A 17,812-nucleotide genomic window follows, 5' to 3' on the forward strand; every position below is an offset into this window, starting at 1 on the left:
GTCTGGAGTTATGATTGGGAATAGGCTATATCCTAATTGGTTGATATTGCAGTTTTATATACAACAGTGTACATTCAGGAAATTCAAGTGTTGATTTAAAGTTAACTGTAACCGTCAAATTTGAATGAAAATCCGTATCAGAAATGTGAAACCGTTAAAGAGCACCACCTCGCGGCAGCCTCGGTGCATTACAACGACTGGGATCACGGAGGGCTCTTATTTTGAAACAAACCACGTACGGGAAGTCGGAGGGGAAAATCAGCTGGGATCCGCGGAAATCGTCCACAAGACTGTTTTCGTTTACTTAGCTAGCTATCCATCTGTTAACTTCTCCTTCTCCCTCCCTTCCTATTTGCTGTCAAACCGCCACACTGGCGATGTCGGAGTCATACGGTAAGTAGGCTGTTTGTGATCGGTGTCCACTGTTAACATCTTCCTGTAGCCACAGAGATGGGATGAGGCAGGTGTGCCGAGAGGGGGTTTTTCTCATCGTAAACAGATAGCTGGTAGGCTAACAGAGCCGTCGATGGCCTTAAAAGTGCCATGTCAGCGTAAGGAAATACACGTAGATTGTACAGCGGAGTTTATTGTAGCCGTGTACACAAACTACATCGAGTTTACAAGGTTACAAACCCAGCAAGAGGTTGAAGGAAACGACAGGAAGCTGACAGCTGGTTTCAGGGCTGGGTGTGATGGAGCTGACATGAATGTCTGACCGAGCTGACAAACACACAATACACATCTGTGAAGCACTGCTGCTATAGTTTACACATTTTGCATTAGGTTAATGATCCATCTATACACGTCCTTATTATACTGCTATGGATTTATTGGTGGTGTGATTACGTAAATACAGAGTATAGTTATATAAATATAAAATATATAGCACATATCAGAGTAGTCAGTTTGTTTTTGCCATTTAAAGGCTGTTTACAACTAAGCTGTATTCAGTTTTCTGTATTTCTGTGTATATTCTGATGTTATAGATTTAACAGGACACTACCTGTGAGGTATAACCACAAACAAGTGCTATTTATAGTTTAAAATAAACATATAAACACACATTTGGTTGTTAAATAATTAGAAATTAGACCTTTATTGCTCTAAGCCTTTATTGCCATTGTATGCATGATATAACAAAATTGCAAGATAGCCATCACAGTGGTGCCTTTAAGAAGAATACAGTAACTGATGAATGTTGTGTTACATGCCTTTTCACTTCTGTCTGTACTTCCTCATCAGATTTCCTGTTCAAATTCCTGGTGATTGGAAACGCTGGAACAGGCAAATCCTGTCTGCTGCACCAGTTCATAGAGAAGAAGTGTAAGTCAGAAACACGCAGCATGCACTCACTGCTCACTGTTTGTCTGACTTCTAATGCAAATACATTGCTATAATAATAATAATCTTATTTGTATAGCACTTTTTAAATCAACATTACGAAGTGCTTCAGAAACACATAATAATCTGCATTTTTCAGAACAAGCAAACATAAAACAAAGTTAATAAAATAAAAGAATAAGTACAACTCCACACTACATTAGTGCAGATCCTTGGACAAATAGGAGAGTAATGCTAGTGATTAACGCTGCACAGCAGGCTGCAAATTAAAACTAAATGAATTAATATGTCACGGGAAAACTGTAAATGAGTTAATAACAGTGTTAATAAGTAGTTAACATATTAACATGTGTAATGTCTGTAGAGATGTGTTAAGGCTGGATAGTTATACTTATTACCTTGTACGGTGTATTCTCCTCATTGTGCTTTTCACTTATTAATGACTAATTGTATGATTCCATATTTTATTTTGATTTCCAGTTAAAGATGAGTCCAACCACACGATTGGAGTGGAGTTCGGCTCCAAGATCATCAGTGTGGTCAACAAAATGGTCAAACTGCAGATTTGGGACACGGCGGGACAAGAAAGGTTCAGGTAGGGAGAAATCGGAACACAAATACACGGCTTCACTGAACAGATGACAAGTTTTGTCCTTTAGCCTCTATATTATCATATTTTGGATGGTGTGTGTGCACATATTCACACAATTTCAGTTCTGCTGCATATGTACAATAAGATCTAATTTACCGCACTGTTGGTAAAAGGTGTGTTAGAGGTGTAACAGATCTTTGATGAGTGAATGTTGGTCGCCAACAACCAATACGGCTGAAGGAGTTTTTTTTATTGATTTAGTTTTGTTGTTTTTGTTAAGTTGATATTGGTTGTTGCGTATTCAAACAGTGGCCAGCCCTGCAGGGATGCTGACTGAGCCTTTGCAGGATCACATGACCAGGGAGAAAATGAGTGAAGCTAAAGTTGGATAAACTTTTGTCGCAGCAGACGTTTTCACTTGTCAGCAGTGATGGGAATAACGGCGTTAAAATAAACAGTTGGGCGGGTGTTGTTTACACACAAACGCGCGCATAGCTGTATCACACAAGTGATCAGAGATAGCCTGCAGCAATGGTGAGATCGGAGCATTCAGAGGTAAAGTTGCCGTTTTCAAGGTGGAAGTATAGGCACTACTTTAACCTCATTGAGGTAAAAGGCTTAGACGTATTTAAACATTTATTTTTTTTTTAAAAAGTAACGCAATGGTTACTTTCCCTTGTAACTAGTTACTTTTATAGTGGAGTAATTCAGTTACTAACTCAGTTACTTTTTGGGAGAAGTAACTAATAACTATGAACTTTTTAAAAGTAACGTGCCCAACACCGCTTGTCAGACACAGTCATTAGATGTATTCGCTGCATTGGATTGTTGTGATTGCTGTAACAGAGCTATCACTAATTTCATTTGTTCCAGTTTCTACTTGAACAAGATTCTTTCTTCTTATAAAGGCAGCTGTGATAATGTATGTGTGTGTGTGTCAGGTCTGTGACAAGGAGTTACTACAGAGGAGCAGCGGGAGCCCTGCTGGTCTACGATATCACCAGGTACCACAGAACATGACTCTGAATCAGGTCCTTGGCCAAGATCCTGTTTTCTAAAATGTAATCTGTTTCTTCCTTGTCTTTGTTTTTCTCCACGCTGCAGTCGAGAGACATACAACGCTCTGACCACATGGTTGAGTGATGCCAGGATGCTGGCCAGTCAAAACATTGTCATCATCCTGTGTGGGAACAAGAAGGACCTGGACGCTGACAGAGAGGTCACGTTCCTGGAGGCATCGCGTTTCGCTCAGGAGAACGGTAAGAGCAGCAGTTCAGAGATCAATTCTTCATCACGAACTTCTAATGACAGCTATATTTATGGGAAGGATATAATTTATTTGGTTTGCCTTTAGTCCTTCATTTTATGAAACAATTGTAATTTACTTGTGTTTGTTCTTATGCAGCGCGTTGTAAACTGAGTGTGTTGACTACAAAGGACTGAAATACAATACGCAGACACTAGCTGCACCTCTTAATGCATTTGTGTGTTTGCGTCTGTCAGAGCTGATGTTCCTGGAGACCAGCGCTCTAACAGGGGAGAACGTTGAAGAGGCCTTTGTCCAGTGCGCCCGGAAAATCCTCAACAAGATAGAGTCAGGTAGGATCTGCAGTTGTCACCCAGAACCGTAGCCCTTGACTCTAAATCCCCCCTTAACAGGATCAACAAGCCAGCTTGTTACTGTCACGTACAAGCACTCTCAATAATCTGGCCAGGAAGTGGCATACTATGTACCCTGATCAACCACAACAATAAAACCACTATCCTGAATGTTGCTGTTGAGCCATTTTTGGCCATGCTAGCAACACAGCTCTATACACTGGTCAGCCACAACATTGAAACCACTGACAGGAGAAATAAATAACACTGACTATCTTGTGTTCTGCTGGGAAACTTTTGGATCTGGCATTCGTCTGAATGTTACCCCCACCTCATAGCAATGACACTCCTTGATGGCAGCAGCCATCCCCAGCAGGATGCAGCCTGACACAGACACACACACAAAGACGGTTTAGGAAAAACTCAAAAAACAGCACAAGGTGTTGGCCTGGCCTCCAAACTCACTAGATCCCAAACTGATCAAGTATCTGTGGGATGATCCACTCAGCCCATAGGACCCAAAGGCCCCCAACATCCTGTTGCCCGATACAATAGGACACGCTCAGAAGGCCCATGTCCATTCTCTGTTTTGGAGGCACAAGGGAGACCTACGCAGTACTGGGAAGGAGGTCATAATGTTATGCCTGATCGGTGTATATACAGTGTGAAAAAAGCCATGCAAATGCCTGCAAATGATTTACCAGATTTTTTTTAACTAACAGGGATCTTTAGGGCCAAAAATTCAAAGTGTTCCATCAGAAATAAGGTTTTCAGTCTTTCCTTTCTTCCTCCTCTCTCTTTCAGGGGAGCTGGATCCAGAGAGGATGGGCTCAGGGATCCAATATGGCGACGCTGCCTTACGACAGCTTCGTTCTCCTCGCCGTGCTCAGCCGCAGGGCACCCAGGAGTGCGGCTGCTAGTGTTCGGCTCCTTTAACAATCACGGACAAGGTGAATGAGCCAGAGTGTGCACGTTATACAACAATGAAATTTGGCTCTTTCATGCCAAAAAATAAATAATAAATAGGATACTGGAGATGTGGCCAAGCAGTTCTTTACAAGCTGTCTGGAGCAGATTAAAATTCTGCTCATTGCTCTCAGTGACGACACTCAGTCACCCTTTGACACTCTGTCTGCAGGCTTAATCTAGATTCAGAGCAGAGGGGTTTTTGAAGACATTTTTCTCTTCATTTGCTATTTTTGGTCTGAAAATCAATACATGTAAAAAGATTATGGCTGTCCAAGAGGAACCACATGTTGCTAATCATTAATCATTGTGAAAGTTTGCATCTAAACAAAATAAAACCCTGAGTTTTTATACACAGGTGGGGGAAGCCACTTTAGGCAACATGTCACATGGAAGGACCAGAACCAGTGATTCATTAGTCTGTGTCTTAATACTGGCTGACATGTCCTGCTTGACTGTGGCTCCTAGTTTCCACAGAATCTGGTCCGACTGAAGACATTAAGAGAAAGGCAGAAGGTGGTGGTGGTGTTTAGTTTCACACAGGGGCAAATAGTGTATTTATTTTCCAGCGTGGATTTGTCTCGTTTGTGGTTGATGAATGTGATGTGTGTGTCTTAAAAGTTTTAAGAGTTTTGTCCTACGGAGGAATAAGCTGCACTAGGTCTTGGCTTATTAAACTTTTTAACTAGTTGATAAGATCTTGGTGCCTCCAGCTTTTTTGTTACAAACAGGAAGTAGTTATATATCTGCAGTTCTTTCCAATAATGACTGGCTCTGTGGGTGTTGCTGTTATGCGTTTGCTTACTCCACCGTTGCTGCTTTATCTTTTTCTTTCCGTGTGTGCTGCAGGCAGGTTTGTGAAGACCAGGAGAAGGAGAACAGCCATGGGAGACCCATCGACGTTGGGTGCTGTTTGCTATGCTGGTGACTCCTCCCTGACCTTTTTGATCTTCGACCTTTGCACGGATCCTCCAGAACCTTTGTTGCCATGGCTGCACCTGGAAAGACTTCCCAGCCACGCCCCCCCCCCACTCTGAAGATCTCCAAGGTAACCAGAGACCGCCCACCTTCTAACAGTCTGCTCCTCTATTGGACCAAGCTCTCCCCAGCCCTCCAACCAGGATGTGAAATACTGACAGTACTGTCTCCGACCTTTCTGCTTCACACAGAGAACTTAGTCCTGATTCCCGTTCCAGTCTAGCTTTTAGCCTTGTAGAAATACTCTGTGTTTTTTAAAAAAAAAAAATAATTAGTTGACAAAGTTGGTGGGTGGATTTTTGAATTTCAGAGCAAGCCACACAAACCCTTATTATAAGCCAAGCTAACCAGTTTGATACTAACTCGAGGCATCTAACTCTTTGCAAGAAAACTTCCCCAAACAGTTGAACTATTCCTTTAACCACATGCTTATTTAAGACCCTCTCCTGCTGCAGTAGGTCTCATTCTCCATCCACCTACTGTGATTACCCGTTTTAAACACACAACTAACCGTCTACTGACTACCTTACGTGTTTGTTCCACTCTCTCCCAGTTAAGTGCTCCTTGGCAATGCAGTCACCAAACTACACACTCTCACCCTCCTTTCCTACCTTTCTTGCATTGATTACGCCCCCATATTTCTCTCCTCCCGCATCTTGTGCACTGTACAGTGTTTCTGTATATAAAAACTGACGCATGTTTTCTCGAACAGAGTATTTCATTATGAAGAAATATTATATGTATATGAAAATACTAGATATCATATCCAGCGTTTCTTTCATGCTCCGCTGTATCATTATCATCATCATTATTATTATGTCAAGCTACAATACACTGGCAACTTGTAAGCAGTACAGATCGGAAGTACTGTTTGCAGGAGGTATTAGTATTTGTGAATGGGTTGTGGATTTTATGAAGTAAATCTGCTCGAGTTATTCTGAGCAGACACTGGGGCTTTCTGTCAGCTTACTGAAATCCTTTGTGTGAACGCTAATGTGCCCTCTTTTAATTCACAGCGGCACTTCAGCATTGTGTTAAATGGTGGTGGAACACACAATCTTTTATCAAGGACTCCATTTATGTCAAATGGTTGATGTCTCTCACTTATAAATGTTGCCTGTTTACATGACGGGAGTGCTGCCAGTTGTGGAGTCAAACTAACGAAAAGCATTTCAAATTTTAGGAGCGCTATGATGCTCTCTGACGTGTGCTGTATTTGTGTTTTAAACTTTGAAACAGTTCGGTCAAATGAAGCAGCGCTTGAAAGACAGACTCTAGGGATTTTAGCAGATTTTGCTTTGGGAGCATGTTTTGCATTGGTGTATTCAGACATTGCAGCATGTCATAGACGATTTCCGTTTTTTAACCTTCAAATTTAGACTTTAAAATTAGGCACTCATCCGACAGTAGTAATATTTCACAAGTGTTTGATATCTGATGGCGGCTTTAGCTGCTCCACATTACTGTCATCAGGCCCTTTGTATTTCTGTATGTCTGTTTTTCTCTTATCATTCTGGATATCATAGATTTTTAATTTATTGTGTATGATAAAAGCATATGTTTTTAAAATAAAAAAAAAAAACACTTCAAATCCACCAATGAGTTTGTGTTTGCTCTTGCCACCATATAACGGGATAAAATGTCACAAACGCAGCTATGTACAGTTCATAATGTTTTGCCATGACTCACATTGAAATGGTCTGTTGTGTTACTAAATGAGATTCAAGTCTTGAAAATAAGGTGCCATTTGCAAGCAGAAAGATGGAAAAGTGATTTATTTAAAGCTTTGTGTCACACCATTTAAATCTTCTAAATCAATTCATGTTGTACATACAGTTTGAGAAAAACCTAATAAGTGAACAGAACAATGTAGAGAATGATGAGTTTTACAGCGCTGAAAATGTAAGTATTTCAGATTGCATTGTTAGACTTCTGTTGCCTTATTTGTTTTGAAATCTATTCGCCTATTGTGTTAATTCAAATTTCCGCTCATTTGGAAGGACACATCTTATCAGTTGTAAAAATCACATGACGCGTATATCCTTACCAGAATTAAATGTTTCTACGGTATAAACAAAAGCTCCTCTATGTTTTCCTCTAAGTTTGGTTAACAAACTAATAAAGAACTAAACTGTCCTGTTCCACTCCTGTTTTCTGAGATTGTCAAAGTTCACCACATCCAAAAAAACACACTGGCTCAAATGCAGTTTTTAAAGTATCATAATATTGCACCAAACTATACAGCAGTATAACTTAATACCACCAAAAAACTAGACCATTTAAAAACAGCTAAATGTGTAATACTGAACTCAAAGTTGAAAAAAAGTAAGATTTTCAAACATGTAAAGCATGGGATTCCTACACTCTCATCTTTTTTTCTGTAAAATATTCAAACCAATAACAATAGTCACAAAAGAAAAAAGCTTTTATGGCACGGAGAGGATTTTATCTTGACTAGCTGTATGATCTACGCAAGAGATCTTTTTTTCTGTGAGTTTAAACATTGATGTTTAATACACTAACATAAATATTCAAAAGAAAAATTACATTGAACAAATATTATTTCAGAAAGGTGACGAATTATCAAAGTGCTGTTGGATTTGGTCACAGCTAAACAGTGAATAAGCAATATGTGCTAAATATTTCTGACCAGAGGTAATTTAAGCATCAGCTTATTGTTGATACGTTTCTTCTTTTGGCTCTGAAACCTATTCATACACAATACTTATGAAGAAGTTTTGGCCCCCGACAAAAAAAAACCATAAAAAATCTTAGAGAATAATCTAAATTATACGTATATCATTTTTGATATAACATTTTTTCTAGTAAAAATGACCCATGATGACAGACTGTGTAACAGAAAGACTGCTTAGACCATGTTAGCACCAGGTTGATTGAATCCAAACATTTCTGCCGATTAGAAAAACGTTTTAAGTCAATAACACGTCGAAATGTTCATGAGCTTGTGAGGAAATGCAACTGCCACAACAGGCGTGATTTTTACCGTCAGCACAGAGTGATTCACTATCTAAAGCAAGTCTCGACCAATCTTTCGAGCAGTACACAAGCACAAAAGTTCACACCAGTAAATCACTAAAAAATTTAAGTCTGTAAAACTATTTAACATATTTATGAGTGTCAATGCTTTGTTCTCAGCAGAAAAAAAACAAAACATTACACTGTACATCATAAGCCACAGATGAGCACACTTTCTTCAAATACAAACAATATGTTTGCGTTTTTAAGAACATTTGTTCATTTATCCAGACTTGCAGCCATTAGGCTTCATTGCGGCTGTGAGTCCACTGTGGTTTGACGTTCCTGTATAAAAAACATCTACAGTGGCATGTGTTTAAAGGGACCGCATCCAAGTATGGCTGTCAGACACACTGTGGACACGTCAAGCTCATTTAAATATCTGTATTTGACAGACGTGTTCATTTTTTTTTACATTTACTGAAAAAAAGAGTGTCTTCTCCCTTGTAAAATGTTTTGTGTTGTACTGTATACATTAAAGTTGATCGATATAAAAACCTGATAGTCCACGTCTCAGGGAGTAAGCCACAGAGTGAATTCAAGGTCTTGTCAGTTTGCATCCTGAATGGGAGAGTGATGCACATTTAGGAGACTTTGTCTGAGTCCATCCATGTGTGTTTAAACACACTGTAGACGTTTAAACATCAGAGGTGAGAGGCAGGAATGGCTTCATTTCTTTTTTTTCTGATGTATCTGTTTTTGTTGTGTGCTTCTCTTATCGGGAGCGAGCAGAGAAGCAGCGCATGTACTCAGTGAGCCAGGGGTTGAACTCCGGCTGAACCAGCGCTCTGGCCTTATCCACATCAGCGGACTTGGTTCTCCGGCGCGCGGTACGCTGGGCCTGGATCTGACGCTCCACCTCCCGCCTGGTCTTAGCGCGCAGGGCCGATTCGTGGATCTGGCAGGGATTTAAACGATTTTAACATTCAAGTTGTCCAGGTACTCCTGCATCTACAGATCTACAGACAGAAAGATTACCTCATTAGTCGAAGCTGCAGGGCCAACATTGTGTGTCTTCTTGCTTGAGATGTTTGCATCCTTCTCCCCTGAGCCGTACAGAGCAAAAGGATGTCTGCTCTCTTTACTGTCCTCCCTGGGATGTCGTGAGGGGGCAGGCCTGACCTGCTGAGAGCGCCGTGCTTGATTTGTGGATTTGGGGGGTTTACTCGACGGTGGTCGGGATCTTGCAGGGCCTTTCACAACAAATAAAAAATACAAACAGGTTGAATCTTTATGAACATACCTGGAACAGAAACGACTGAAAGGAGGGAGGTCAAAGGTCATAGATCAGAAAGCATCTAGAGTAATCGTGCTTTTTATTATTGTCCAAATATACATAGGTTAAATGAGAACAGAGTATCAGCAAGCAACTGAGCAATCTGAATCATGTTGGTCTTTGTATTTACCGTCTCTGCTCCTGGCTCTCTGCTCCTCTCCCTCCTCCTGCTGTACTCTAGTGTCCCCGGCACCATCAGACTGAGAGACTGAAGAATGAACAACATCATACATCATATTTGGTATTGTAGAGCAACATGCATGCATCTCAAAGTATTGTACAGTCCTTTTTTTATTACTCATAGTTACCGTGGCCTGCAGCTTGTTCAGCAGGGTCATCCTCCTCCTGCTCCTCCTGAAGAGGAAGCCTGGGTACAGGCCCTGTGCCTCTGGTCTGCTGCTGTCTGTCCGTCCTCGTCCCATCACAGTCGTCCCGCTCCACCTCTCTGCTGCTCTCAGCCCGTACCTGGTTCTTGCTGGGAGGAGTGGGGCTTCTTCCTCCGGAGTCTGAATCAGTGTCGGAGCCGCTCCAGAACCAGGGGTTGTGCGTGTGCTCCAGCAGCCTGCGGGTCAGCCTGTACTTCAGCATCTCCTCGTAACATTTAGAGTAAGTCTCCCATTTGGGATCCTTGAATTTCTTCATGTACTCCGAGCGGATCCTCTTCGTCACCATCTTCTTAATCGGGAGTTTCTTTGAGCTGAAGTCGAAAACCAGAAAATGTATGGTTTACGAAGATGATATGAACTATATACAGCGTTACAAGTCCAAACAACGAAACTACGCAGCCCCTTGTTTGATAACACCGCCAGACATTTAAACCATAACGTGGAAGCGGTTGAAACCAATAGCAGAGCACAGAAAGCCCCCTCCCCTAAAGAACCCGCCTACTCCTATCTCCTACCGGGGGTTAGCTTGTCATTTCGGTTTGGAGAAGAAAAATAATTTTAAAAAAAAAGAAATTTGTGGAAATTAAAAACTTCCCCGTGTGCTCTTTAACCTAACTCCGTGTTTTTCCCGGTAAAATCATAGCATAGCTGGAAATCTGGTCAACCGTTAGAACGTCAACTGCAGAAATTTCCTGAACGTGATGACGTGTCTACACGCTCGTCCTCTGATTGGCTGTGACCGTCTAAACCCCTGTTGAATACTCCAAATTAAAGGTCAGCCACGATTGCGCTATAAAAAATATTGCAGCTCTTATAATTTATCACATCATTTATTCGCGTATGATCTGGATATTAATAACACCACGCGTCATTATCGCTGACATTATTTTGGTGTCCTAACGCTTCAAAATAAGCGCACACAAAGCTGAACTCTATAATTTACGTCATGACGTTATAAAACATTGTCGGCGTGTTGTCTATTTAATTGCCCCTTGCTTTACATTAGGCCCGGCTCCTCACGACGAATGTGTCAAGTAGCTGTTTGTTAATCACAATTTAATATGGAGCACCGATTAACGCCTGTCACCGCCTGCACACAGCCTATAGCTCAGCACAGCTTTAAATCTCACTGACGACCCCATCGACTCTAGACAACAACAGCGTACGGCCCGACAGGAGAATTTCAGAGAGGCAAGAGTCTAATTTTGTGTACAGTAAGTATACTTACACTGGAGTCGGATTTCACGGAAGCAGAGCGGAGCAGATGGCGTTGGAGGCGCTGCTGCTGTAATCACACGGGCTGCGTCTCCGAGCTTAGCTCCGCCCGCCTGAAGACGTCTTTAAAAAGCCAAACACACCCGCAACAGGTGGCCCGGCCAGGGATGACGGGAATGCAGCCAGGGTGGCTACGAAACATTTGACTGATAATGATTACTGTCTGATGGTAAAGGTCAAATTGTTTTATTGTCTATAGAAATGATCCACAGAATCACGTAAAACCTAATGAGATCGCTTCACTGAGACCAATTATTAACTAACTAACTTGTTAACTTATGGTTCATAGTTGATGCTATACTAATTATTCACCGATGGTTCTTAAAATGTCTTGAAAATGTTAATGTGAAAGAAAACGACTGAAGGTTTGGCTATATGTCAATGGGGTGATGTAGCCATAATGGTGTGTGCGCCTCAGCCGCGCCCAGCGCTCTCCTTTGTACTTTTAGCCTGGACGCAAACCCACACCCAGACAACCTGGTGAGCTTCTATGCATATAAGGTAGGGTTGTGGAGATGCCCCCCTGTACACGGGGTCTGGTTTTGTCTAAAGATGGTCTGGGTGACGAGGAAACGCTTATGGTCGCACAGGGCAGACAGCTCAACAGGATTCAGAGCCGGGTGTCAGGTGTCCAGTGCTACTGATCCGCTCGGTCTAAAGTGGAGCTGCCGCTGCCGCTGCTGCCCGTGCGCATTCCTGGCAAGTCAGACCCCGACTGTCGAGGGTTGAAGGCGTCGCCTGCAACCTCTTTAACCTATCAGCCCCCAGTCAACTGTAGCTGATGCGTCAGAGCCATCATCCCAGCGTCACTGCTAATTGTGTGTCACTTAAGTTGCTCATAGGCTTTTACTTTTGCAGTTATGTCTATTTTTAATTTCCTTAATCTTTCCCCAGTTCCTACTACAATTATTATTGTCTGGCCATTTTGAGATGACATTTTTAATTGACACTGGTTTCATTTTTGCAGGATACCGCTTAAATGATAGAAATCCCCCACATAAGAGGAATTCCTTTTAAAGTTTTACCATATTCTCCCACTATACCCTTCCCCAGAAGAACAAGGCCAGTGGCAAAAATACCAAATAATGGACTTTAATAAATTATCAATATGTATATACACTTACATTCACATGTGTTGGGCAACATGTTGTTGTTATTTTTTTTTATTAAAGTTTTTTTTGGTGGATGCATGGTTCAGTGGTGTTTTTCACAGCCTCTCTCCGTGCAACACATACAACAGACAGCTATAAAATATGCACATTTTAAAATGATAAAACATGCATATGAATGTCAACAGCGCAGACAGACAGTCCATTGACAGCAGAGTGTTGCTGTGCCGCAGAGGTTGATCTTTCTCCTTGATTGTTCTCCAGAAAGCTGGTGGTGAATGTGATGGAGAAGCTGGAGAAGAAGATGATGGGGGATTTAGAAGCACTTCCTGTGGACAATGCTGGGGCCTGCCTCGTCGTACTCCTGCTTGGAGATCCACATCTGCTGGAAGGTGGACAGGGAAGCCAGGATGGAGCCACCGATCCAGACGGAGTACTTCCTCTCGGGGGGAGCGATGATCTAGAGGAGGAGGAGAGGGCGGATAAGTAAAGTGCCAATAATGAACAGCGGAATCGTGTGCGTAATTGTAAGTCTATGCGTAAAATATGTCAGCTACGTTTTAAAGCGTCTTATTTTCAGTTCCCATATTTAAATATCAAGTACCTTGATCTTCATGGTGCTGGGGGCCAGAGCAGTGATCTCCTTCTGCATACGGTCAGCAATACCAGGGTACATGGTGGTACCGCCGGAGAGCACATTGTTGGCGTACAGATCCTTACGGATGTCAATGTCGCACTTCATGATGCTGTTGTAGGCAGTCTCATGAATGCCAGCAGACTCCATTCCTGTTCAGATGAGATGAGAAGTGTTAAGATGGGGGCACAGGTGTCCATATGTCTGATACTGGTATTTTTGAGACAACTAAGTGATTTTTGAGACAAGAAAGTGATCATCTTAAGTACCGATGAAGGAAGGCTGGAAGAGGGTCTCGGGGCAACGGAACCTCTCGTTACCGATGGTGATGACCTGACCGTCGGGAAGCTCGTAGCTCTTCTCCAGGGAAGAGGAGGAGGCAGCGGTGGCCATCTCATTCTCGAAGTCCAGGGCAACATAGCACAGCTTCTCCTTGATGTCGCGCACGATCTCACGCTCGGCTGTGGGGGGACAAGTTGATGAGTTTTTGTTCAGCGTGCACAAGAGCGCAGATGATACGTGCGTAATAACAAAGGGATTTAGAGGGACGAACTACAAAAGTTACTCAGTATTAACTCATTTTCACTGACAGTGTTTATACATTTAACGATTTAAATCGGTATGCCTAATTAGTACCAGGCATACGGTGCACGCAGGCCTTACAGAGTTCTTAGCCTTGTTACAGAGTGCATAAACGATACCGTGGGTCTTATTTAAGCTGAGATTTACGATAATAATTTTGAAAATGGATCAAGAGAGTGGTTTAATTTTTTCTTTCCCTTTGTTATTAGAATAGGCCGAGTTCCTCACCGGTGGTCACGAAGGAGTAGCCACGCTCAGTCAGGATCTTCATCAGGTAGTCGGTCAGATCGCGACCAGCCAGGTCCAGACGCATGATGGCGTGGGGCAGGGCGTAACCCTCATAGACTGGGACGTTGTGGGTCACACCATCACCAGCATCCAGCACAATACCTGAAGAGAGGCAAGGAGGGAATTTAATAAAGTCCAGGAGAGAGAAAAAAATCTTCAAACTTTTCAATTTTGTGCGTAAAACGGTGACTACAGGGCTATACGGTGTATAAACTTGAATAAACAGTCCCAGAAAAGCTGATCGACTGTGCGTAAAACCTGTGCGTAAAGTGTCTCCAACAGGGCAAATGCCCCACTATAACTCTGTTGACGGTGTGTCTTTTAATTTTTGAATAATTTTTAACCATTAGAATTATCAGTTATATACATCTCTATTATATGTTTATGTTTGGTATGTTTAGGAAGCTGTGTGTTTTCCATGAGTGCCAGCTGTTTGTTGTTGTTATTCTCACCGGTGGTACGGCCGGAAGCGTACAGGGACAGCACAGCCTGGATGGCCACATACATGGCGGGGACGTTGAAGGTCTCAAACATGATCTGGGTCATCTTCTCTCTGTTGGCCTTGGGGTTCAGGGGGGCCTCAGTGAGCAGGGTGGGGTGCTCCTCGGGGGCCACTCTCAGCTCGTTGTAGAAGGTGTGGTGCCAGATCTTCTCCATGTCGTCCCAGTTGGTGATGATACCGTGCTCAATGGGGTACTTCAGAGTCAGGATACCCCTCTTGCTCTGGGCCTCGTCGCCGACGTAGGAGTCCTTCTGACCCATACCGACCATGACACCCTGAAGGGGGAGGAGAAGGCAAGATAAAGGAAAGGTTAGCCGGGGACAGCAAATGATCCATACAGAGGTATGACCTTTTTCTGGCCAGATTAAAGTCTTTGTACAGGCATTGTGACCATTGCGTAAATGTGCCAAATAACAGCGCGGATCACTAACACAGACTGTACTGTGACAGTGTGCATTCACCTGTGACTAATTTAGTCTCAAAGAGACAAAGGCCGCATTGCTCGAGGGAAAGGGAGCCAACATTACATGGCTCCAGATACATCATTCCACGCTGATGACAGCGGTACAAAAATAACTAAATATTCACACTGAATTGATAAAATATTATCTGAATGTTTCTATTCCTTTAGCCGGCCACATTTGCCAAAATCATTTAAGGATGTTAAATTTGTTGTTTTAAAATTGTTCAACCAGATTTATTCATCTATTTTGTAGAATAATTTGGCTGAGGTGTGATATGGTCACTGCCTTCTATTCTTTTCTTAAAGTTAAACCTCTTAGAGAATTTTCTTCGCTGTATACCTGGTGACGGGGGCGGCCGACGATGGAGGGGAACACGGCCCTGGGGGCATCGTCTCCGGCGAAGCCAGCCTTCACAAGGCCGGAGCCGTTGTCGCACACAAGGGCGGTAGTTTCATCGTCGTCACACATGTTGGCTTCTGTGAGAGAGGAGGGAAAGAAAAAGATGTCAGTTCACCAAATCAACTGAGGAAACAGCTGTATCTGTGACAGAAATTACTTCCTAATACAACTTTAGGCCACTCTTTGGTTTTCTGGACACTCACACCAGGTATCTTAGTTTGAGCCTTAAAACAGTAAAAATAATTAAAGCTAATATTTACTGGAGCCTGAAAATGATCTAAACTAAATGTGTCAATGGCACAGTGGCATTAGGCCATTACGCATGACGCACAGGCCATTATAAAACCTATAAAACCTAATTAGAAGTAACTAACATGAAACCAACCTACAGATATCTACTGGAATTTGGTGAGACTTGACTATGTTCTGTTCTTTTATTTATTTTTTCTATTTGTACAGTTTAAACCTATCGTACATTTTAAGACAAATCAAGGATCTACGGCGCGTAAATTTAACTAAACCTAAAGTGCTCCCTCTTTCTCATTATCCTTTCTCAGGTAAACTTCTGGCTTTTCTAATTTTCAGGATTTAGTTTACAGATCTGAATGTGCAGAATCAGTTTAATCAATCAGATCAATCAATGTATAAGTTTTTATCCACCTATTCAAAATTTCCAGACCTGAGACGTCTGGTCTCTCTCACCCTGCACTGAATTTCTATGACTCCATCCAGCCTACTGGTCTCAGCTATCAATAATTCTTCTTCTTCAGGTCTCTCCTACAGCTTAGCCTGTCCTTCAGCGTAAAGAAGCCTTGAGCAGTATCCCGTCCTAGTCCTCCTGTTCTCGGCTGTTCTCCCTAAACTTTTGCTCCAATAGATGCTCCAGTGGTCCTCTGGTTAAGGCCTATAGTCTGGTGTCCCAACCTGGATGAGTGGCTTCAGGAGTGGCAGGTCCTAGCAGGGTCTTACCTTAGGAGTGTGTCTGCGGCTCGGAGAGAACGACCCAACCAGTGCTGCTGCTGAACCAGCTACAATCCTTGCTACTGCCCGTCCACCTTTTATACAAAACCTCCACCATTCACAAACCTCAGGGCTGGCCCCCATCCCGGCCCTCTGCCATATTAGGATGCTGACAAGCCGAGGTTGAGGAGTGGGTGGGGGGTGCAGCAAGGAGGCGCGCCTCGTAGGGAAGGAGGGATGTCCAACCACCAGGTTTCAGGAGGGGACCCGAAGTGACGCTGCGCGCCCCCGACGAGGAGAGAGCGCGCGCCATATATGGAACTGTCGCTTTGACCTCCCATCGAGCCTCGCGGTCCCACCTCGAGGGCCGTATAAGGAGCGCGCGGGCCACTGGGGGGTTTCTAGGGGAGACGCCAGTTGCTACCAAGCAGGGTTATAGATTTGCTGCTAGTAGGCCTCATCCAGCCTTAAAATGGGAAAATGCTTCCCTCATCTGAACAGATTTAGGCCACGGTGAGAGCCAGGACCTTAACGAGTCTGACAGTCCAAAGTGCCAATTAAGAGTCCAATACTCATTATGGGATTAATACAAGATAACTCAAGATCCATTAACAGAAGCTGAGGATGGACATTCTGTGTACAAACATTTGGACATGTGCTTCATTGCTCTAGTCATAAATAATCAGTAATAAAAGTTGAAGAAGAGACACTTTCTTGCATAAAATTCAGCCCTATATAAAGTCATGAGTAGGAAACTGGAGGACTTTTTGCACCTGTATAGATTGTAAGCACGTGTCTGAACTAAAAATCACCATAAATATTGATGAATGTGCACAGAACATCTCAGCAGTAATAGAATGGAAATTAGAACCGGTTCTCTTCATTGTGCTGTATTGCACACTCCACAGTCTTAACAGTGCCCATTAGCCCTTAACTGCATTCAGAATCCGCCGTTCTGCAGACCACATGGCCCAATAGTCACTCCGATCAGTATGAACTCAAACAGCCAACAGCTGAAACCTTATCTGAAGGGGCTACTCTGCTCTGTCACTGGAGCAGTTGGATTAATTATAACTCTAATGGAGGAGGGGAGCTGGTGCATGTGTGCGTCTGACAAATGGAGAATGTGTGTGCACGCATGCACATGTATGTTGTAGCATGAGAGCCCAAAAGCAGTGCCATAGGTGGCTCTAATAAACTCAAAGGAAGAGAGGGGCGACAGAGGGACATAAGTGTGGCCAGAAGACCACTGTATAGAATACACTGATAGGAGGATTAGTTGATTTAGTCAATCAGGAGTAAGACACAAACCGCTATGAGGTGTGACAACCCTATTGACACCTGGAGACAACTGGAGAAACCACGCTGAGAGCGACACATGCTGCAGGGACAGTAAACAAGAAAACGATGAAGCTTTTAAAGAGC

At 42.9% G+C, this 17,812-nt stretch overlaps 3 protein-coding genes across 3 annotated transcripts; 1 reads left to right on the plus strand and 2 right to left on the minus strand.

Annotated features, from left to right (window-relative positions):
• Nucleotides 1-40: 40 nt before the first annotated feature.
• On the plus strand, nucleotides 41-7,126 carry rab4a (RAB4a, member RAS oncogene family). The gene is made up of 8 exons (XM_084540841.1): nucleotides 41-393; nucleotides 1,243-1,323; nucleotides 1,822-1,936; nucleotides 2,875-2,937; nucleotides 3,038-3,192; nucleotides 3,437-3,532; nucleotides 4,337-4,482; nucleotides 5,348-7,126. Exons 1-7 carry the CDS (start codon nucleotides 378-380, stop codon nucleotides 4,450-4,452), a joined length of 642 nt encoding a protein of 213 aa, XP_084396967.1. The 5' UTR covers nucleotides 41-377; the 3' UTR covers nucleotides 4,453-4,482; nucleotides 5,348-7,126.
• A 1,109-nt stretch (nucleotides 7,127-8,235) lies between these two features.
• Nucleotides 8,236-11,454, minus strand: ccsapb (centriole, cilia and spindle-associated protein b). Its single transcript, XM_084540840.1, has 5 exons — nucleotides 11,403-11,454; nucleotides 10,097-10,485; nucleotides 9,919-9,996; nucleotides 9,491-9,705; nucleotides 8,236-9,410 (listed from the first exon to the last, which is right to left on the minus strand). Exons 2-5 carry the CDS (start codon nucleotides 10,458-10,460, stop codon nucleotides 9,228-9,230), a joined length of 840 nt encoding a protein of 279 aa, XP_084396966.1. The 5' UTR covers nucleotides 10,461-10,485; nucleotides 11,403-11,454; the 3' UTR covers nucleotides 8,236-9,227.
• Nucleotides 11,455-12,515: 1,061 nt separating this feature from the next.
• Nucleotides 12,516-16,457, minus strand: acta1b (actin alpha 1, skeletal muscle b). Its single transcript, XM_084541730.1, has 7 exons — nucleotides 16,397-16,457; nucleotides 15,368-15,504; nucleotides 14,515-14,839; nucleotides 14,003-14,164; nucleotides 13,462-13,653; nucleotides 13,163-13,344; nucleotides 12,516-13,018 (listed from the first exon to the last, which is right to left on the minus strand). Exons 2-7 carry the CDS (start codon nucleotides 15,494-15,496, stop codon nucleotides 12,875-12,877), a joined length of 1,134 nt encoding a protein of 377 aa, XP_084397856.1. The 5' UTR covers nucleotides 15,497-15,504; nucleotides 16,397-16,457; the 3' UTR covers nucleotides 12,516-12,874.
• Between the last annotated feature and the right edge of the window lie 1,355 nt (nucleotides 16,458-17,812).

The sequence above is a fragment of the Chelon labrosus genome, assembly GCF_963514085.1.
Source record: "Chelon labrosus genome assembly, chromosome: 3".
In the NCBI taxonomy this organism is placed as follows: Eukaryota; Metazoa; Chordata; class Actinopteri; order Mugiliformes; family Mugilidae; genus Chelon; species Chelon labrosus.

Bases quoted from the DNA above. Each gene is read 5' to 3' on its own strand.
- rab4a (XM_084540841.1), top strand. The intron at 1,324-1,821 runs GTAAGTCAGAAA...TTTGATTTCCAG, and splicing joins CCAGTTCATAGAGAAGAAGT to TTAAAGATGAGTCCAACCAC. The intron at 3,533-4,336 runs GTAGGATCTGCA...TCTCTCTTTCAG, and splicing joins CCTCAACAAGATAGAGTCAG to GGGAGCTGGATCCAGAGAGG.
- ccsapb (XM_084540840.1), bottom strand. From the start codon at position 10,460: ATGGTGACGAAGAGGATCCGCTCGGAGTACATGAAGAAATTCAAGGAT. The intron at 9,997-10,096 runs GTAACTATGAGT...TTCATTCTTCAG, and splicing joins TGAACAAGCTGCAGGCCACG to TCTCTCAGTCTGATGGTGCC. The intron at 9,706-9,918 runs GTAAATACAAAG...TTGTTGTGAAAG, and splicing joins GAGAGCCAGGAGCAGAGACG to GCCCTGCAAGATCCCGACCA.
- acta1b (XM_084541730.1), bottom strand. From the start codon at position 15,496: ATGTGTGACGACGATGAAACTACCGCCCTTGTGTGCGACAACGGCTCC. The intron at 14,165-14,514 runs GTGAGAATAACA...GCCTCTCTTCAG, and splicing joins CGCTTCCGGCCGTACCACCG to GTATTGTGCTGGATGCTGGT. The intron at 13,019-13,162 runs GTACTTGATATT...CTCCTCCTCTAG, and splicing joins CCAGCACCATGAAGATCAAG to ATCATCGCTCCCCCCGAGAG.